The 23,204-nt window shown below is 39.5% G+C and overlaps 3 protein-coding genes across 3 annotated transcripts in view; 2 read left to right on the top strand and 1 right to left on the bottom strand.

Moving 5' to 3' along the window:
- Positions 1-2,297, top strand: part of tmod2 (tropomodulin 2) — a 60,817-nt gene extending 58,520 nt beyond the window's left edge. The window contains exon 10 of the mRNA XM_061974680.2: positions 1,779-2,297. Coding sequence (XP_061830664.1) covers positions 1,779-1,810 — 32 coding nt within the window. The 3' untranslated portion in view covers positions 1,811-2,297. The remainder of the gene's footprint in view (positions 1-1,778) is intronic.
- Positions 1,850-9,582, bottom strand: LOC133615768 (uncharacterized). Its single transcript, XM_072914749.1, has 3 exons — positions 9,436-9,582; positions 6,150-6,582; positions 1,850-1,917 (listed from the first exon to the last, which is right to left on the bottom strand). The coding sequence occupies exons 1-3, from the start codon at positions 9,580-9,582 to the stop codon at positions 1,850-1,852; spliced, it is 648 nt and encodes a 215-aa protein (XP_072770850.1).
- A 104-nt stretch (positions 9,583-9,686) lies between these two features.
- On the top strand, positions 9,687-22,979 carry lysmd2 (LysM, putative peptidoglycan-binding, domain containing 2). Its single transcript, XM_072914812.1, has 3 exons — positions 9,687-9,947; positions 17,897-18,198; positions 22,664-22,979. The coding sequence occupies exons 1-3, from the start codon at positions 9,687-9,689 to the stop codon at positions 22,713-22,715; spliced, it is 615 nt and encodes a 204-aa protein (XP_072770913.1). The 3' UTR covers positions 22,716-22,979.
- Positions 22,980-23,204: the final 225 nt, after the last annotated feature.

The raw sequence follows: 23,204 nt of genomic DNA, 5'->3' as shown, positions 1-23,204 counted from the left end.
CATTTGTTGCCACTTCAAATCATCAAAATTAAATGAAATAAACATTTGAATGCATCAGTCTGTGTGCAATGAATAAATATAATGTACAAGTTACACCTTTTGAATGCAATTACTGAAATAAATCAAGTTTTTCAAAATATTCTAATTTACTGGCTTTTACCTGTATAATATTGTAGTTTGGTGTATATAAAATATTGTAGTTTGGTGTATATAAAATATTGTAGTTTGGTGTATATAAAATATTGTAGTTTGGTGTATATATAATATTGTAGTTTGGTGTATGTAAAATATTGTAGTTTGGTGTATGTAAAATATTGTATTTTTGCCCAAATCTTGAAAGGTGTTTGATCAACAATCATATTATTCCAACAAAACATCTCCAACTATCTCACCTGAAGTGTTTACTTCTGTCTGCTCTCGTCCAATCAGCAGTCAGGAAACCTTCAATGACTCTCACAGTGTGGGAAAATACGATGAAAGGCAACCGGGTTATTGAACATATTTCCTACAGAATGTAATGTGGACGACATCATCTGCTCTTTTGTTTTTAGCTCCGCCTCCTGTTAGAGCTGCGCTAGTACAGGTCTGAAGCATGGCTGTGTGTGTGTGTGTGTGTGTGTGTGTGTGTGTGTGTGTGTGTGTGTGTGTGTGTGTGTGTGTGTGTGTGTGTGTGTGTGTGTGTGTGTGTGTGTGTGTGTGTGTGTGTGTGTGTGTGTGTGTGTGTGTGTGTGTGTGTGTGTGTGCGACCGACGCCATCTTACCTTCCGCACTGGTGCACTTAAATGGATGTCACCTTTGACCTGATGTGGTTTTGCTGACTCACTGTTTGTTGTGCAGACTAACCAGTTTGTGTTTGAGACCAAAGTCCTGATGTTTGTGTTCAGTCATTAGAAGAACAAAGTTCTGATGTTTGCGTTCAGTCATTAGAAGACTAAAGTCCTGATGTTTGTGTTCAGTCATTAGAAGACCAAAGTCCTGATGTTTGTGTTCAGTCATTAGAAGACCAAAGTCCTGATGTTTGTGTTCAGTCATTAGAAGACCAAAGTCCTGATGTTTGTGTTCAGTCATTAGAAGACCAAAGTCCTGATGTTTGCGTTCAGTCATTAGAATACCAAAGTCCTGATGTTTGTGTTCAGTCATTAGAAGACCAAAGTCCTGATGTTTGCGTTCAGTCATTAGAATACCAAAGTCCTGATGTTTGTGTTCAGTCATTAGAATACCATAGTCCTGAGGTTTGTGTTCAGTCATTAGAATACCAAAGTCCTGATGTTTGTGTTCAGTCATTAGAATACCAAAGTCATGATGTTTGTGTTCAGTCATTAGAAGACCAAAGTCCTGATGTTTGTGTTCAGTCATTAGAAGACCAAAGTTCTGGTGTTTGTGTTCAGTCATTAGAAGACCAAAGTCCTGATGTTTGTGTTCAGTCATTAGAAGAACAAAAGTTCTGATGTTTGCGTTCAGTCATTAGAATACCAAAGTCCTGATGTTTGTGTTCAGTCATTAGAAGGCCATAGTTCTGATGTTTGTGTTCAGTCATTAGAAGACCATAGTCCTGTGTTCAGTCATTAGAAGACCAAAGTTCTGATGTTTGTGTTCAGTCATTAGAAGACCAAAGTTCTGATGTTTGTGTTCAGTCATTAGAAGACCACAGTCCTGATGTTTGTGTTCAGTCATTAGAAGACCAAAGTCCTGATGTTTGTGTTCAGTCATTAGAAGGCCATAGTTCTGATGTTTGTGTTCAGTCACTGAGAGACTAAAGTCCTGATGTCTGTGTTCAGTCCGCAGGAGGCGAGTGGAACAGGAAGTGTAGGCCTTCATCTCACCTGTGGAATCCTAAGTCCTACCTGTCTCATCTCAGCGTGTGGAAGAAGTCTTGTGCCAAACTGCTGACTCCACAAGAAGGTAGAAGAGGAATAACTGGAATCATTTAGTTTTTAGTCTTTTTTCAGCCTTGACTCTGTCCAGACTTTTTACTTTTTTACCATACCGTCATTGTGCTAACTCACCTGCCCAAAGCTGGGACCTCCCCCACTTACCCTTGTTACACCTTTAGCAGTTACAAAAGATGCTGACTCAGCAGTCAATAAATGTTTGCTATTTCTAAATGTTGACTATCACCTGTATCACAACTGTCATTCAGTAATGACATGATTAGTCAGAGGTGACTAACCCTAACCCAGAATGGTGGTGACCCAGATGATGTTCAACATGCCAAAGACCAACACATTTTGGACCTCCTATTATTCATGCTGCAGGTCTTCACAAATACTTAATAAAAACTGTTCCAATTCTCTGTCCAGGTGACTAGTTTATGAAAGATTTCTATCGCCTACTTTTTCTTAGTCAACTTCACTCCAAGATCAGCAGCTACTTGTAAATATTTCATCATTTCATTTCTTGCTGTTTTTCAATGTGTTGTTGTTGACTGCTGACATGGCAGATATAATATGTACAACACATACTACTTTGTGTACAGTAACAAATACAAGTCAACATAAGAATATACAATCAATATTTTACACTCAGATATTGCTTGTTTATACTTTGAACCATCCTAAATATACAACATCCCATCCTAAATACACAGTACTCATCCTAAATATACAATATCCATCCTAGATATACAATTCTCATCCTAAATACATAATATCCATCCTAGATATACAATACTCATCCTAAATATTTAATACTCATCTTAAATATACAATACGCATCCTAGATATACAACAACCACCCTAAATATACGATAACCCATCCTAAATATACAATAACCCATGCTAAATATACAATGTTCATCCTAAATATACAATATCCATCCTAAATATACAATAACCCATCCTAAATGTACAGTAACTCAACCTAAATATACAATTACCCATCTTAAATATACAATAACCCACCTTAAATATACAATATTCATCCTAAATATACAATATCCATCCTAGATATACAGTACTCATCCTAAATATACAATATCCATCCTAAATATACAATACTCATCCTAAATATACAATATCCATCCTAGATATACAATACTCATCCTAAATATACAATATCCATCCTAAATATACAATACTCATCCTAAATATACAATATCCATCCTAGATATACAATACTCATCCTAAATATATAATATCCTAGATATACAACAACCACCGTAAATAGACAATGTCCATCCTAAATATATAATGTCCATCCTAAATATACAATACTCATCCTAAATGATATACAATATCCATCCTAGATATACAATACTCATCCTAAGTATATAATACTTATCCTAGATATACAACAACCACCGTATAGACAATGTCCATCCTAAATATACAATTTCCATCTTAGATATACAATACTCATCCTAAATATACAATATCCATCCTAAATATACAATACTCATCCTAAATATATAATACTTATCCTAGATATACAACAACCACCGTATAGACAATGTCCATCCTAAATATACAATTTCCATCTTAGATATACAATACTCATCCTAAATATACAATATCCATCCTAAATATACAATACTCATCCTAAATATACAATATCCATCCTAGATATACAATACTCATCCTAAATATACAATATCCATCCTAAATATACAATACTCATCCTAAATATATAATACTTATCCTAGATATACAACAACCACCGTAAATAGACAATGTCCATCCTAAATATATAATGTCCATCCTAAATATACAATATCCATCCTAGATATACAATACTCATCCTAAATATACAATATCCATCCTAAATGTACAATAACCCATCCTAAATGTACAGTAACTCAACCTAAATATACAATAACCCATCTTAAATATACAATAACCCACCTTAAATATACAATATTCATCCTAAATATACAATATCCATCCTAGATATACAATACTCATCCTAAATATACAATATCCATCCTAAATATACAATACTCATCCTAAATATACAATATCCATCCTAGATATACAATACTCATCCTAAATATACAATATCCATCCTAAATATACAATACTCATCCTAAATATATAATACTTATCCTAGATATACAACAACCACCGTAAATAGACCATGTCCATCCTAAATATATAACGTCCATCCTAAATATACAATACTCATCCTAAATATACAATATCCATCCTAGATATACAATACTCATCCTAAATATACAATATCCATCCTAAATATACAATAACCCATCCTAAATGTACAGTAACGCAACCTAAATATACAATAACCCATCTTAAATATACAATAACCCACCTTAAATATACAATATTCATCCTAAATGTACAATATCCATCCTAGATATACAATACTCATCCTAAATATACAATATCCATCCTAAATATACAATACTCATCCTAAATATACAATATCCATCCTAGATATACAATACCCATCCTAAATATACAATATCCATCCTAAATATACAATACTCATCCTAAATATATAATACTTATCCTAGATATACAACAACCACCGTAAATAGACAATGTCCATCCTAAATATATAATGTCCATCCTAAATATACAATTCTCATCCTAAATATACAATATCCATCCTAGATATACAATACTCATCCTAAATATACAATATCCATCCTAAATATACAATACTCATCCTAAATATATAATACTTATCCTAGATATACAACAACCACCGTAAATAGACAATGTCCATCCTAAATATACAATTTCCATCCTAAATATACAAAAGTCAAAAGCAGTGAAGTTGTCACATTGTCTAAATGGTAAATAAAAAGAGAATACAACAAATCTTTTTCAACTTATATTCAATTGAATAGACTGCAAAGACAAGATATTTCATGTTCACACTAAGAAACTTTCTTCTTTTTTGCAAATATTAGCTCATTTGGAATTTGATGCCTGTAACATGTTTCAAAAAAGCTGGCACAAGTGGCAAAAAAGAGTGAGAAAGTTGAGGAATGCTCATCAAAGACTTATTTGGAACATCCCACAGGTGAACTGGCTAATTGGGAACAGGTGGGTGCCATGATTGGGTATGAAAGCAGCTTCCATGAAATGCTCAGTCATTCACAAACAAGGACGGGGCGAGGGTCACCACTTTGTCAACAAATGCCTGAGCAAATTGTTTAAGAACAACATTTCTCAAGCAGCTATTGCAAGGAATTGAGGGATTTCACCATCTACACTCTGTAATATCATCAAAAGGTTCTGAGAATCTGGAGAAATTACTGCAGGTAAGCCATGATATTACGCACCTTGGATCCCTCAGGCGGTACTGCATCAAAAAGCGACATCGGTGTGTAAAGTAAGTAAGTGCAAGTTAAAACTGTGACGACTCGTTCTCCCAGGAAGGCAGATGGGCGTCAGACACAGCGTGCAGGTAGGAAAAATGATTTATTAAGAATTAAATCAAAAGGGAACAAAACAAAAACGTGTTCATAGCACGTAAGGCAAAAAACTAAATGGGCTAGCGTGGGAGCTAGCAAGTAACAAGAGCAGGAAACAAAAGTCGTCATCTGTTGTATGAAAACAAACTAGGAAGCCAGACCGAGCCACTGGCAAGGCAGGCTTAAATAATGTCATTGATGGCTAACAAGTGCGTGTCCGGAAACACACGCGGCAGGTGAAAACAATAAGCAGCCATGGCAACAAACTCAGGTGCACAAAACTAACAGAAAACACAAGTGCCTCGAAAACGTAAACAGAAATATGATCCGAGCAGCGGATCATAACAGTACCCCCCCTCTTAAGGGACAAATTCCAGATGTCCCCTGGAAAAACTAAAACCCACCAACTACAAGACAGTTCAAGAGTCAAGGGAAGGCGGAGGGAGGACTTGGCGGAGGGTCGCCAGGCCACATGTCCCCGAATCCACCGGGGAAGAGTCAGGTGGCGGCGGCGAATGGAACGCCGCTGCCGCAGGCGAGGCGGGCGACCACGAAACGGCCACATTCGTGGCCGCCAAGAAGGTGGGCGTGAGTGGCGCCAGAAGTTCAGCAGCCGGAGAGTTTTATGACAACGTCCTGGGCGTCGCTGCTTTTTGCGCCACTGGCGGCCATTCACTGACCTCTGAGGGAGCTGCTTGCGCAGCCAGACCACTCGAGGTCGCTGAGACGACGATGAGGGCGAGGAAGATGGCGGTGCCCTGGGAAGGCCCACCGGAGACGAGGAGAGAGCAGACGTCGCCGTGGAAGCGGTAGGCGTCGTCGTCGCCGTGGAAGCAGGAGGAGTCGACGTCGCCGTGGAAGCAGGAGGAGGCGCCGGCGTGGGTGGAGCAGGTGGATCGTCTGCCGGCGTGGGCGGAGCAGGCGGCTCGTCTGCCGGCGTGGACGGAGCAGGCGGATCGTCTGCCGGCGTGGGCGGAGCAGGCGGCTCGTCTGCCGGCGTGGGCGGAGCAGGCGGCTGGGCTGTCGTTGTCGTGGAAGCAGGTGCTGGTGCGGAAACCAGCCTTGGAGTCGGTGCTGGTGCGGGAACCAGTCTTGGAGTCGGTACTGGTGCGGGAACCAGACTTGGAGTCGGTGCTGGTGCAACGAGGACGGTTCTCACTGGAGTCCCCCAAAATCCCGGGTCGTGTGTTCGGATCACTTCGTTTCTGGTAAATATAAGGAACAAAAATCCACCTTCTTAACCACAACTTGGCTATACCGTCCATGCTAATGTTGAACCCGTTGAATTTTTACTGAATAACGTTCGACAGCTGAAGTTGTTGTTGTTGCACAACAATAACATACGGTATAAAGGCTATTTCCAGTAATTCAGTAAATAATAAATCATAATACTGAACTGAATTTGAATGAGCTCTCTACAGATATAATAAATATACAGATACTGGTAGCCACCGTGTCATCCTTATTATCATTTATCAACATACCTTGGGTGATTTAACAATTTTTATGTGATTTATTCGTTATATAACAACCGACCTGGTGCGCTTGTGAGGTAGACATAAAGATTTCCAAATTCCATGTCCGGCCATTGTGTAGGATTATCAGTCCACGCATCTGCTGGAAGGCGGTAAGGGCAGTCGTTTAATCCAACTACAGAACATTTTAACTCGTATCTTAACCTAGCCTCACTGGAAAGACTATTTACATAATCATACGCCATTTAGAACAGTTTAAAATGCCGTGAAACCTCGTTAAATGCCTTTTCTGTCAATGCTGTGTTCGCTGTGAGCTGGTTTGTTTTCATCGAATTCAATATGGCGACCGCGTTGCTAGGGGATTGGCAGGCGGAAGTGACGTAGGTCCGCCCTCGCCTATATCAAAAATAATTTGAGCAAAATTGAATTGAAATATTGTCGGTGTGGCTCTCCAGCAGTGCTCGGGTTGCTCATGCGGCCCCCGGTAAAAATGAATTGGCCACCCCTGACTTAAGCTGTACATCAAGCAAGAATGGGAAAGAATTCCACTTCAAAAATGTGTCCCCTCAGTTCCCAAAAGGAAAGGCCATGTAACACACTGGTAAAAATGCCTTTTTTGCAATGTGTTGCTGCCATTACATTCTAACTTCATGATTATTTGCAAAAAATGACAAAGTTTCTTAGTATGAACATGAAATATCTTGTCTTTGCAGTCTATTCAATTGAATATAAGTTGAAAATGATTTGTTGTATTCTCTTTTTATTTACCATTTACACAACTTCACTGCTTTTGTACATCAATTTAATGCTATGATATAATATGTACATTATTACAAGTTGACGTAATTTCGAGGGTTTGAAATATAAGTCATATAAATGTATATATCAATATACAGGTAAAAGCCAGTAAATTAGAATATTTTGAAAAACTTGATTTATTTCAGTAATTGCATTCAAAAGGTGTAACTTGTACATTATATTTATTCATTGCACACAGACTGATGCATTCAAATGTTTATTTCATTTAATTTTTGATGATTTGAAGTGGCAACAAATGAAAATCCAAAATTCCGTGTGTCACAAAATTAGAATATTACTTAAGGCTAATACAAAAAAGGGATTTTTAGAAATGTTGGCCAACTGAAAAGTATGAAAATGAAAAATATGAGCATGTACAATACTCAATACTTGGTTGGAGCTCCTTTTGCCTTAATTACTGCGTTAATGCGGCGTGGCATGGAGTCGATGAGTTTCTGGCACTGCTCAGGTGTTATGAGAGCCCAGGTTGCTCTGATAGTGGCCTTCAACTCTTCTGCGTTTTTGGGTCTGGCATTCTGCATCTTCCTTTTCACAATACCCCACAGATTTTCTATGGGGCTAAGGTCAGGGGAGTTGGCGGGCCAATTTAGAACAGAAATACCATGGTCCGTAAACCAGGCACGGGTAGATTTTGCGCTGTGTGCAGGCGCCAAGTCCTGTTGGAACTTGAAATCTCCATCTCCATAGAGCAGGTCAGCAGCAGGAAGCATGAAGTGCTCTAAAACTTGCTGGTAGACGGCTGCGTTGACCCTGGATCTCAGGAAACAGAGTGGACCGACACCAGCAGATGACATGGCACCCCAAACCATCACTGATGGTGGAAACTTTACACTAGACTTCAGGCAACGTGGATCCTGTGCCTCTCCTGTCTTCCTCCAGACTCTGGGACCTCGATTTCCAAAGGAAATGCAAAATTTGCTTTCGTCAGAAAACATGACTTTGGACCACTCAGCAGCAGTCCAGCTCTTTTTTTCCTTAGCCCAGGTGAGACGCTTTTCGCGCTGTTCCTTGGTCAACAGTGGCTTGACACGAGGTATGCGGCAGTTGAAACCCATGTTTTTCAAGCGTCTCTTGGTGGTGGATCTTGAAGCAGTGACTCCAGCAGCTGTCCACTCCTTCTGAATCTCCCCCACATTTTTGAATGGGTTTTTTTTCACAATCTTGACCAGGGCGCGGTGATCCCTATCGCTTGTACACTTTTTCTGACCACAGTTTTTCCTTCCCTTTGCCTCTCCATTAATGTGTTTGGACACAGAGCTCTGAGAACAGCCAGCCTCTTCAGCAATAACCTTTTGTGTCTTTCCCTCCTTGTGCAATGTGTCGATGGTTGCCTTTTGGACAGCTGTCAAATCTGAAGTCTTCCCCATGTTTGTGTAGGCTTCAGAACTGGACTGAGAGACCATTTAAAGCCCTTTGCAGGTGTTTTGAGTTAATCAGCTGATTAGTTTGTGGCACCAGGTGTCTTCAAAATTCAACCCTTACACAATATTCTAATTTTGTGACACACGGAATTTTGGATTTTCATTTGTTGCCACTTCAAATCATCAAAATTAAATGAAATAAACATTTGAATGCATCAGTCTGTGTGCAATGAATAAATATAATGTACAAGTTACACCTTTTGAATGCAATTACTGAAATAAATCAAGTTTTTCAAAATATTCTAATTTACTGGCTTTTACCTGTATGAATATGAATTCAGTGTGAAGAAGCAAGTGGGCAAATGAAGGCTCAGCTATGATGTATATTATTTTGAAAGCGTACCGGAAGCATATTATTGACCTTGTTCCTGATTGGACGCGCCGACGTTGCCGACGTGATGACGTCACTCAGCGGGGGCAGAGACGTAGGCAAAGCGGCGTATTCTTGCTGACGGCAACATGGCTGTGGTGTCGGGCTAACAGACTGCATGCGGCCATGGAAGTATTCCTAAAGCCTAAAAGCGTCTTTTATTCGGCCGCTTGTGCTCCGTCTGCACGCTAACATCCAGCCAGCTCACTTCCTATCCACAGAAGATGGCGGACTTCCCGCCAGTGTTAGCGAGGCGGGAAGAAGAAGAAGGAGGAGGAGGAGGACGACTCGGCCAGCACATCTTCGCTCGCTCCAGGTCGGGTTCCGAGTCAGAAAGCGAACTGTCCCAAAGCTTGGCTCGCACTAAAATACGATCTTACGGAAGCACAGCCAGCGTCTCGGCCTCTCTGGGCGAAAAATACATCGAACATCGCCTCTCTGACGGCGACACTCTGCAGGGGATCGCCCTGAAATATAATGTGACGGTAAGTTCATCTCATGACGTCATATCTTCAATGTACAAGTCTTTATACCATAACTTTATATCTGAAATATCATGTCAAGGTCAGTCTATATATATCATAACTTTACTTCTTAAACATAATGTGACGGTAAGTTCATCTCATGACGTCATATCTTCAATATACAAGTCTTTATACCATAACTTTATATCTGAAATATCATGTCAAGGTCAGTCTATATATATCATAACTTTGCATCTTAAACATAATGTGACGGTAAGTTCATCTCATGACGTCATATCTTCAATATACAAGTCTTTATACCATAACTTTATATCTGAAATATCATGTCAAGGTCAGTCTATATATATCATAACTTTGCATCTTAAACATAATGTGACGGTAAGTTCATCTCATGACGTCATATCTTCAATATACAAGTCTTTATACCATAACTTTATATCTGAAATATCATGTCAAGGTCAGTCTATATATATCATAACTTTGCATCTTAAACATAATGTGACGGTAAGTTGATATCTTAAACATAATAACGTCATATCTTAAATATAATGTGACGGTAAGTCTATATATTATTTACAATAACGTCATATCTTAAACATAATAACGTCATATCTTAAACATAATAACGTCATATCTTAAACATAATAACGTCATATCTTAAATATAATGTGACGGTGTTGTACCGAAATCTGTTACCCATCAGAATTTGTAACTCCAGGGGGCGATGTTCCCGTGGCGTTTGTTTGATGGTTAAACGGCAAGCCCAAAGAGGAGGAGAAGAAGAACGCTTGCGTAAATGGCGTAAACTATCCTTAATGCTGAAACGTCAGTTGTCAGAATTTCAGCATTAATAAATTACACATATTCTGGAAATCAATGACTTATTTTCATTATAGTATGAGTCCATTGTATCAGCTGTTGATTCTCTCTCACACACATACATTTTCCAATATAGATAAGGCTATACATGCACATGCGGTTGTTCTGTTTGTTATGGCTGTATGTTCCATATTCTTAAACCAGTCACCTAAATTACAATTTCCTGCCCTTTTTACACCCCCCCTCCCTTCATCTCCATTCACTTTTTCTCATTTGGACCCCCAGAATCAGGACGCACTAGGGTTACATTTTCTGATAAGCTGTGATTTGGCCTTCAGATTTCGAGACCTTACTGTATGTTCCCTATTCTTAAACCAGTTGTTTTTATATTGGTTTTATATGTATTTATTTTTATTTTTTTATTCAGTCATTGGTGGAGCTCAAGATAGTATTTGAATGTTGTTTTTAATATTGTTGTGCAGCACTTAGGAAATATTTTGTTGTTTAAATGTGCTATATACCGTATTTTCCGCACCATAAGGCGCCCTGGGTTATAAGCCGCGCCTTCAATGAACGGCATATTTCAAAACTTTGTCCACCTATAAGCCGCCCCGTGTTGTAAGCCGCATCTAACTGCGCTAAAGGAATGTCAAAAAAACAGTCAGATAGGTCAGTCAAACTTTAATAATATATTAAAAACCAGCGTTCTAACAACTCTGTTCACTCCCAAAATGTACGCAAATGTGCAATCACAAACATACGTATATCAACATGGACAGAGCTGCGTGAAAAAAGCCACCCGGCCTCTTCGCGTAAACTTAAACTTACCTTAACCACTCGCTCATCTTTTCTTCATCCATCCCTTCGAGTTAGCTTTTATGATGACGCCGGCTGGAAAGGTCTCTTTTGGCAAGGTCTTCCTTTTGAATATCACCATGGGTGGAAGTTTCTGGCCATTAGCATGGCAAGCTAGAACCACAGTGAAGGATGACTTCTCATTCCCTGTGGTGCGAATATTCACCGTACGTGCTCCCGTTGTATCCACAGTGCGGTTCACAGGAATATCAGTTGCTGTGAAATAGTAATCCGTGTGCGGATGGAGAGATTGCGTCTTTTCATGAACCGGATCCTTGTCGCTTAGTAGGAGCCATTTTGTGGTCTTTACAGATGTAAACAGGAAATGAAACGTACGGTGATATCCGCGCGTTTTTTCTTCTTCTTCCGGGGGCGGGTGGTTGCTTACAATAGAAGAAGAAGCGCTTCCTGTTCTATGGGGGCGGGTGCTTACCTTGGCGGTTGCTTGCGTAGAAGAAGAAGCGCTTCCTGTTCTACCGGGAAAAAAGATGGCGGCTGTTTACCTAAGTTGCGAGATCGAAACTTTATGAAAATGAATCTTAATATTAATCCATATATAAAGCGCACCGGGTTAAAAGCCGCACTGTCAGCTTTTGAGTAAATTTGTGGTTTTTAGGTGCGGCTAATAGTGCGGAAAATACGGTAAATAAAGTGGATTGGATTGGATTGAATTATGCTGTAGTTAGTATAATGTAAAACTGTAAATTTAGAAAGGGAATGCTCTGTTTTTCTTTAAATATATTAACACCATCACATTTTGTTCTAATAATACTAAGTCGTTGAACCTCTTGAGACAATTTGGCATTTGTTGGGGTGGTCATCAAGTGCGATGCTAGGTACCATAACTTGCCTTCCACAATGTAGTTTGCCGCTTTTCTTTTCAGGTTGAAGCGCTCGTATTTTTTGGAATTTGGTGGTACTTTCCCTTCGGTAAGGTATTCCAACAATTCTCTATAGGTGCTTGATTCCATGATTTAGATTGGAGTCAAAATCCGCTAATAAATTAGAAGGTGGGCTTCAAACTAGATAAAGCCAAATGTTTCAAGTACCTTGGTAAGGCGCCACCTCCTGTTAATAGTGTGAAATGCCATAAATTTACGCCTAATTGGCTGGGCAAAACGCCGACGGGCTTATCGGAAAATGTAACCCTAGTGCGTCCTGATTCTGGGGGTCCAAATGAGAAAAAGTGAATGGAGATGAAGGGAGGGGGGTGTAAAAAGGGCAGGAAATTGTAATTTAGGTGACTGGTTTAAGAACATACAGCCATAACAAACAGAACAACCGCATGTGCATGTATAGCCTTATCTATATTGGAAAATGTATGTGTGTGAGAGAGAATCAACAGCTGATAAAATGGACTCATACTATAATGAAAATAAGTCATTGATTTCCAGAATATGTGTAATTTATTAATGCTGAAATTCTGACAACTGACGTTTCATTCCATGATAGCTTTTAATCCGGAAAATGTATGTGTGTGAGAGAGAATCAACAGCTGATACAATGGACTCATACTATAATGAAAATAAATCATTGATTTCCAGAATATGTGTAATTTATTAATGCTGAAATTCTGACAACGATAGTTTACGCCATTTACGCAAGCGTTCTTCTTCGCCTCCTCTTTGGGCTTGCCGTTTAACCATCAAACAAACGCCATGAGAACATCGCCCCCTGGAGTCACAAATTCTGATGGGTAACAGATTTCGGTACAACAACGGTAAGTCTATATATTATTTACAATAACGTCATATCTTAAACATAATGTGACGGTAAGTTGATATCTTAAACATAATAACGTCATATCTTAAATATAATGTGACGGTAAGTCTATATATTATTTACAATAACGTCATATCTTAAACATAATGTGACGGTAAGTTGATATCTTGAACATAATACGTCATATCTTAAATATAATGTGACGGTAAGTTTATATTTTAAATATAATAACTTTATATTTTATATCTTAAATATAATAGAACTATATCTGGAATATAATGTGACGGTAAGTTTATATCTTAAATATAATAACTTTACATCTGAAATATAATGTGACGATAAGTTTTTAAATGTAATATGTTCATATCCTAATTCTAATGTAGTGACGTTATTTATTATGTGCTGCCATGAAAGATAGTTTAATGTGACATCTTTTTAATAAGAATAATGTTTCAAGCCTTCCAATCAAATACACATTTCAAGTAACTCCTCATGTTTGTGTTTAGGACTGCAACATTTAATTCAATCATTAAACCGATTAGAAAATATAGAAATATTTTGTTACTTTGTTTCATTATTGTAAGGGATAAAAATGGGCCAAATCCGTCCTGCACAGACCTGGAACTTGAAATGGCTACCAAAAGCGCCTTATTGCAGGTAAACTTGCCAAGGGACATGTAAGCAAATATTAACATTGCTGTATGTATACTTTTCACCCTCACATTTTCAGTAGAGCCATAATAAATTCATAAAAGAAGCAAACTTCATGAATGTTTTTTGTGAGCAACAAGTATGTGCTCCAATCACATCACAAAAAAATAGAAATGATTGTAAAGTCAAGACAGCCATGACATCATGTTCTTTACACGTGTACGTACACTTTTGACCACCACTGTATATGAGACATAAATGAGGCATATATGAGACATAAATGAGGCATAGATGAGACATAAATGGGACATATATGTAGGGCTGCAGCTAACGATTATTTTTCTATCGATTAATCTATAGATTATTTTTTCGATTAATCGGTTAATCTATAGATTATTTTTTTCGATTAATCTATAGATTATTTTTCCTTTTACCGATTTTTTTTTTTTATTTAAAATGAAGAGGAAAAAATAAATGTAGGCCAGTTTTTTCAAAAGGCATGGCTTTTATTTACAAAAAAAAAAGTATGGCCACTCAGTCAACATTGACAACAACATGACAAAATATTCTGTAACAATGTAAACATTTAAAACTTTTAACATTTAACAAAATTAAAAGTAGCTTATTTGCTTTTTAATGTGCAAATATAAAAGTAAACATCCAGTGCAAATCTTAATATTCTGGAATAGTATAAGCATTTAAAAAGTAAAAGTATTGCTTATTTTTGCTTTAAAATGTGCAAAAATAAAGATAAACATCCAATACAAAAAAGTGCAAAACGGAAATATTCTGTAACAAGTGTAAACATTTCAACAAAAGTAAAAGTATTGCTTATTTGCTAAAATGTGCAAAAATAAAGCTAAACATCCAATACAAAAAAGTGTACAGTGTAAACATTTCAACAAAAGTAAAAGTATTGCTTATTTTGCTTAATAACACAACAATGATAGTATGATTAAAGTGAAAGTAAATTGTTGGTTTGTACATAGTATATGTAACTGTTAATGTTGTAAAAGGTATTTGCACAACTAATTAACGTTAGCGTTTGTGACACGTCTTGTGCCGTGGGGTTCTTTCAGGACCGACAGACTGAACGCCAGACGGCTTTGCCAGGTTTACAATCTTTTAATTTTACACAAAGTCTTTTCTCTTCCAACTCTTTTCTCTTTCTTTCCTCGCTTTTCAGCTCCTCTTCCTCGCTCACTCGTCGTCCCCTGTCTCTTGCGGCGTCGCTCCCGGCGCGCCCCGCCTCGCCGCTCGCTCGCCGCCGCCGCCTTTTCCACAGCGTTAAAGAGGAGCGCGTCTTTGTAAACACTGAACAGGCATGCCAAACGCGCCTCTCAGAGCAAACGGTGCTTTAGTTTATGAATTTACAACGCAGATACAAATGACACATTCATGTTTTTGTGTAATAATGACAACGTATACGCACGCGGACGATTGACTTGTTGATGGTGATGGCAAGAACGCTGTCGGGGGTTTTCTTTTCAAATGTTCGTTCATAGCCGTTGTGCTGCTATGATAGGCCATTTCCGCTCGACACAGTGTGCATACAACAACATTATTAGGTCGTTTATTGAAATACTCCGACACTTTTGACGACTTTTGGCGTGCTTTTTTCCCCTCGCTCACATCGTCTGCTTTGCGCTCCGCCATGACAGTAGTGTGACGTAAATATGCGACGCGCCGACGCACAAAAACGGCGTCGACATATTTACGTACCGTATTTTCCGCACTATAAGGCGCACCGGATTATTAGCCGCACCTTCTATGAATTACATATTTCATAATTTTGTCCACCAATAAGCCGCCCCGGACTATAAGCCGCGCCTACGCTGCGCTAAAGTGAATGTCAAAAAAACGCTGCGCTAAAGTGAATGTCAAAAAAACAGTCAGATAGTTCAGTCAAACTTTAATAATATATTGAAAACCAGCGTTCTAACAACTCTGTCCCAAAATGTACAAATGTGCAATCACAAACATAGTAAAATTCAAAATGGTGTAGAGCAATAGCAACATAATGTTGCTCGAACGTTAATGTCACAACACACAAAATAAACATAGCGCTCACTTTCTGAAGTTATTCTTCATTCGTACCGGTAAATCCTTCGAATTCTTCGTCTTCGGTGTCCGAATTGAAAAGTTGCGCAAGCGTGGGTTCCAAAATGGCCGGCTCCGTCTCTTCGAAGTCATCGGAGTCAGTGTCGCTGTTGTTGTCCAGTAGTTCTGTGAATCCTGCCTTCCGGAAAGCTCGGACCACAGTTGTGACCGAAATATCTGCCCAGGCATTTACGATCCACTGGCAAATGTTGGCGTATGTCGTCCGAGGCTGTCTGCCCGTCTTAGTGAAGGTGTGTTCGCCTTCGGTCATCCATTGTTCCCACGCCGTTCGCAGTCGTGATTTGAATGCCCTGTTGACACCAATATCCAGCGGTTGGAGTTCTTTGGTTAATCCACCCGGAATGACGGCGAGTGTTGTATTTGTGTGCTTCACTTGTTTTTTGACACCATCTGTGATGTGGGCGCGCATAGAGTCGTATATCAACATGGACGGAGCTGCGTGAAAAAAGCCACCCGGCCTCTTCGCGTAAACTTCCCTTAACCACTCGCTCATCTTTTCTTCATCCATCCATCCCTTCGAGTTAGCTTTTATGATGACGCCGGCTGGAAAGGTCTCTTTTGGCAAGGTCTTCCTTTTGAATATCACCATGGGAGGAAGTTTCTGGCCATTAGCATGGCAAGCTAGAACCACAGTGAAGGACGACTTCTCATTCCCTGTGGTGCGAATATTCACCGTACGTGCTCCCGTTGTATCAACAGTGCGGTTCACAGGAATATCAAAAGTCAGTGGAACCTCGTCCATGTTGATAATGTTCTCTGGCTGGATCTTTTTTTCCGCTATCTTCTTTTTACAATATGCACGGAAAGTAGCCAGCTTTTCTTTAAAGTCGTTAGGCAGTTGCTGTGAAATAGTGGTCCGTGTGCGGATGGAGAGATTGCGTCTTTTCATAAACCGGAAACACCAAGAAGCACCACCTTTAAAATCATCCAGGTGAAGTTCGCTTGCTAGCGTTGTTGCCTTCATTCGAATAGTGATGGTGCTGACACTTCTGCTTGCTGCTCTCTGCTCAACAACCCACTGTTCGAGTTCGTCCTCCAACTGTTGCCATCGTGCTTTGTTCCCTCGGAAACTCTGTTTTGTCTTCTTTACCTGGCGCAGGTCATCTTCTTGCTTCCTCCACCTACGCACCATTGATTCATTTATGTTATATTCTCTTGCTGCTGCTCTATTTCCGTGTTCTTCGGCATGACTTATTGCCTTAAGTTTAAATTCTGCGTTATAAGCGTGTCGCTTAGTAGGAGCCATTTTGTAGTCTGGTCTTTACAGATGTAAACACACAAAGGAAATGAAACGAAATATCCGCGCGCTTCTTTTTCTTCCGGGGGCGGGAGGTAGCGCTTCCTGTTCTATGGGGGCGGGTGCTTACCTTGGCGGTTGCTTGCGTAGAAGAAGAAGCGCTTCCTGTTCTACCGGGAAAAAAGATGGCGGCTGTTTACCGAAGTTGCGAGATCGAAACTTTATGAAAATGAATCGTAATAAAGCGCACCGGGTTATAAGGCGCACTGTTAGCTTTTGAGAAAATTTGTGGTTTTTAGGTGCGCCTTATAGTGCGGAAAATACGGTAACCGATGACGTCGACTACGTCGACGCGTCGTTTCAGCCTTACATATATGAGACATAAAATAGACATTGAGACAGAATGAGACATAAATGGGGCATACATGAGACATAAATGAGGCATACATGAGACATAAATGAGGCATATATGAGACATAAATGAGGCATATGTGAGACATAAATGAGACATACTGCAAATGACTTTGCTATGACATTTTCCCAGATGGAGCAAATCAAGAGAGCCAACAAACTTTTCAGCAACGACTGCATTTTCCTGAAGAGCAGCCTCAACATCCCCGTAGCTACGCAGAAGCGCTACATTTTTAACGGACTGTCTCTAGAGTCTCCTGATGGGGACGGCCAAGCAGCGCAGCAGCAGGAAGACCAGGGACCTTGGCCTGAAGACTCCAAAGGTTCTGGACCCCCAGCAGAGGAGCTCTCAGCCCAAGACTTCTTGACCAGACTGGACTTACAAATAAAAAGATCCAAGCAGGCGGCAGCAAGACTGAAAGAAGAGGAAGTCAGGTGAGACTAATTATAGAATAGAATAGAAAGTACTTTATTGATCCCTGGGGTAAATTCAGCACCACAGTTCCCTCACAATAAACACTTAGGTATTTTTTTTTACATGTGAATAATATAAATAGTCTATTATACAGCATTATTCACATGTGTATAATATAAATACAGTCTATTATACAGCATTATTCACATGTGAATAATATAAATACAGTCTATTATACAGCATTATTCACATGTGAATAATATAAATGCAGTCTATTATACAGCATTATTCACATGTGAATAATATAAATACAGTCTATTATACAACATTATTCACATGTGAATAATATAAATACAGTCTATTATACAGCATTATTCACATGTGAATAATATAAATACTGTCTATTATACAGCATTATTCACATGTGAATAATATAAATAGTCTATTATACAACATTATTCACATGTGTATAATATAAATACAGTCTATTATACAGCATTATTCACATGTGAATAATATAAATACAGTCTATTATGCAGCATTATTCACATGTGAATAATATAAATACAGTCTATTATACAGCATTATTCACATGTGAATAATATAAATACAGTCTATCATACAACATTATTCACATGTGAATAATATAAATACAGTCTATTATACAGCATTATTCACATGTGAATAATATAAATACAGTCTATCATACAACATTATTCACATGTGAATAATATAAATACAGTCTATTATACAGCATTATTCACATGTGTATAATATAAATACAGTCTATTATACAGCATTATTCACATGTGAATAATATAAATACAGTCTATTATACAGCATTATTCACATTTGTATAATATAAATACAGTCTATTATGCAGCATTATTCACATGTGAATAATATAAATACAGTCTATTATACAGCATTATTCACATGTGAATAATATAAATACAGTCTATTATACAACATTATTCACATGTGAATAATATAAATACAGTCTATTATACAACATTATTCACATGTGAATAATATAAATACAGTCTATTATACAGCATTATTCACATGTGAATAATATAAATACAGTCTATTATGCAGCATTATTCACATGTGAATAATATAAATACTGTCTATTATACAGCATTATTCACATGTGAATAATATAAATACAGTCTATTATACAACATTATTCACATGTGAATAATATAAATACAGTCTATTATACAGCATTATTCACATGTGAATAATATAAATGCAGTCTATTATACAACATTATTCACATGTGTATAATATAAATACAGTCTATTATACAGCATTATTCACATGTGAATAATATAAATACAGTCTATTATACAGCATTATTCACATGTGAATAATATAAATACAGTCTATTATACAGCATTATTCACATGTGAATAACATAAATACAGTCTATTATACAGCATTATTCACATGTGAATAATATAAATACAGTCTATTATACAACATTATTCACATGTGTATAATATAAATACAGTGCTGGGCGGTCCTGCGGCGGCCGACTTGGGTGGGGTGGCCTGGTTCGGGCCCCGCCGTGCTCTCCAGGGGGGTGGGCTCGTGGGGGCCCGGTTGCCCGTGGGGCAGGGGCGGTCTTCCCGTCCGGTTTTAGGGAGTCTCGCCTTTCTGTACGTGTGGGGTGTTGTCTCTCGCTGGCTTGGGGGATGGCTGTCCCCTGCTTTGTCCTCTGCCGGGCGCGTCTGTCTACGGCTTGCTGCTGGCTCTTCCGGGCGGCACGGTGGGCCGGGCTCTGGGGTTCCTGTCGCGGGGCCGGTAGTCCCTTGTTACCTGGGCGCCACGCCACACCTGATTTTTTGGGTTGGGCTCTCTGGGTGGCTGGGGCCGTACTCTGGCTCCCACACATACTGGAGTCAAATATATTGTACATACAAATACACATATATACTCACATACACACAGTTATTCATACAAATATACGTACATACGCGCACACATAGGTACCTACGCTCCCACATACACACACAAATATAGTACATACAGTCGCAGTCAAAAGTGTACGTATTAGAGATGCGCGGTTTGCGGGCACAACCGCGGAGTCCGCGGATTATCCGCGGATCGGGCGGATGAAATTAAAAAAAATTAGATTTTATCCGCGGGTCGGGTCGGGCGGTTGAAATAAAAAAAATTAGATTTTAAATAGATTCAGGCGGGTGGCAGTTAAACCAATTGGTAAATATATATACATAGTTAAATGTTGTTACCCACATACGAAAAACGAGCAGGCACCTGCAGCATATGCCACAACAGAAGAAAGAAAAAAAAGAGATGGACACTTTTACGGAGCGGAGAAGGGACGCCTCGCCGGGGTCCGGGACCGAGGCCCCTTCCCCCGAGAGGGCCCCACCGGGAGCAGTAGCTGAGGCGATCCGCGAGAAGGGCCCGACGCACGTCCAGGGTCACCACCGCGCCCACCGCACCGACACCCCGCCTCGTCCGCCTTCGCCGCGGCCGGCGTCACGCGCAGCAGGTAAGCAGCTTACCTGCCCGCCACGCCCGTGGCCGGGGGCTCGTAACAGGGGTCACTCCGCGCGCTCCGCCCGCGCAGCTTACCTGCCCGCCACCCCTGTTGCCGGGGGCGCGTAACAGGGTTCACTCCGCGCGCAGTGCGCTCACGAAAGGGGTGGGGCTCACCCTGGTTGATATAGACAGCAGGACGGTGGCCATGGAAGTCGGAACCCGCTAAGGAGTGTGTAACAACCCACCTGCCGAATCAACTAGCCCTGAAAATGGATGGCGCTGGAGCGTCGGGCCCATACCCGGCCGTCGCCGGCAGCGAGACGCGCTTGGAGGTGCGCTCAGCGCGGCTCCCATATGATTGCGCACTGGTGTGCGTCTGGGCCGTGACAGCGTGGCACGCGAATGTCTGTGCTGCATTGGATCAGTCTCCTTTCTTTAACAGGCAAAAGCTTTATAACCTCACTAATGCCTTGCATCGTCTATACTAGATATATAACAACGGGCGGGTGCGGTTCTGATCAAATTTTACATCGGGTGGATGGCGGATGGTTGACGACTTTCTGATGCGGTTGCGGATGAAATAATTGCCTATCCGCGCATCTCTAGTACGTATACTTGTAAAGAACATCATGTCATGGCTGTCTTGAGTTTCCAATCATTTCTTGGAGCACATACTTGTTGGTCACAAAAAACATTCATGAAGTTTGCTTCTTTTATGAATTTATTATGGCTCTACTGAAAATGTGAGGGTCAAAAGTATACATACAGCAATGTTAATATTTGCTTACATGTCCCTTGGCAAGTTTACCTGCAATAAGGCGCTTTTGGTAGCCATCCACAAGCTTATGCTTGACCACTAAATTGCTGCAGTTCAGCTAAATGTGTTGCTTTTCTGACATGGACTTGTTTCTTCAGCATTGTCCACACCTTTAAGTCAGGACTTTGGGAAGGCCATTCTAAAACCTTCATTCTAGCCTGATTTAGCCATTCCTTGACCACTTTTGAGGTCATTGTCCTGTTGGAACACCCAACTGCGCCCAAGACCCAACCTCCGGGCTGATGATTTTAGCTTGTCCTGAACAATTTGGAGCTAATCCTCCTTTGTCATTGTCCCATTTAAAGCAGCAGTTCCATTGGCAGCAAAACAGGCCCAGAGCATAATACTACCACCACCATGCTTGACGGTAGGACTGGTGTTCCTGGGTATTAAAGGCCTCACCTTTTCTCCTCCAAACATATTGCTGGGTATTGTGGCCAAACAGCTCCATTTTTGTTTCATCTGACCACAGAACTTTCCTCCAGAAGGTCTTATCTTTGTCCATGTGATGTCACATGAAACAAAAATGGAGCTGTTTGGCCACAATACCCAGCAATATGTTAATGTTGTTGCCCTAGGGTAAACTGGGTAACACATGGCACACTGACAAAGCCTAACCTATTGTTACTATAACAATCTACAAGGTTAATACAGTTGGCTTCTTTCTTCCCCTCCATTTATCTGCTTTCTTTTGTATCTGTAGTTATCATCACGTATATTTATTGTTGCATTTGAACAACTGTATTGTTGATAATAGAAGTAATTATTGTTATTATTCATTATCAATAGTGATATATTATTGGTATTTGTATTGATCTGTAGTGTAATAATGCTCATTGTCATTTCTGTATTATTATTTATTTCACTAACTGCTTCTTTGATATCACTTTTACTATCATATTTGTACATATCCTATTTGTTGTTGTTTTGTTTGCTGTTGTTGTTGTTACATCAGTTAGTGTTAGCGACGCCTTTTCCTGCTTACACCAGTCCGCTGTTGGGTCAGCTTCATTCACACGCACACACACACACACACACACACACACACACACACACACACACACACACACACACACACACACACCAGTTGAGTTGCTGGTTTGTTTCTTTCCAGAGTGTAACATTTCTATTGAACATTTGTTTGTCTTTCGCAGGAGCGATGAGGTGAACTTCACTGCTGCCACCACATCCTACCAGGAAATATAAACCTGGAAAAGTAAGCTGTAAATATGAGCAGGAATTATAATGTAAGGAAATATAACTCGGCACCTTGCTTGTTTACCTTCTTGTTTTTGTGTCTTGTTGACCTTTTCTTTATTCTGGATATGTAAAAGTGTCTCATTTATTTATGTGTCCAACATTATTTATGTCTATTTTTATTGTGCTTATTCATAAACATTTTTGGAGTGTCCAACATTATTTATGTCTGTTTTTATTGTGCTTCTTAATAAACATTTATGGAGTGTCCAACATGATTTATGTCTATTTTTATTGTCCTTCTTAATAAACATTTTTGGAGTGTCCAACATGATTTATGTCTATTTTTATTGTGCTTCTTAATAAACATTTTTGGAGTGTTCAACATGATTTATGTCTATTTTTATTGTGCTTCTTAATAAACATTTTTGGAGTGTCCAACATGATTTATGTCTATTTTTATTGTGCTTATTCATAAACATTTTTGGAGTGTCCAAC

This window comes from Nerophis lumbriciformis, linkage group LG15 (genome assembly GCF_033978685.3).
Source record: "Nerophis lumbriciformis linkage group LG15, RoL_Nlum_v2.1, whole genome shotgun sequence".
In the NCBI taxonomy this organism is placed as follows: Eukaryota; Metazoa; Chordata; class Actinopteri; order Syngnathiformes; family Syngnathidae; genus Nerophis; species Nerophis lumbriciformis.
The sequence above is the reverse complement of the archived record's forward strand: the minus strand, read 5'-3'. Positions and strand labels throughout refer to the sequence as shown.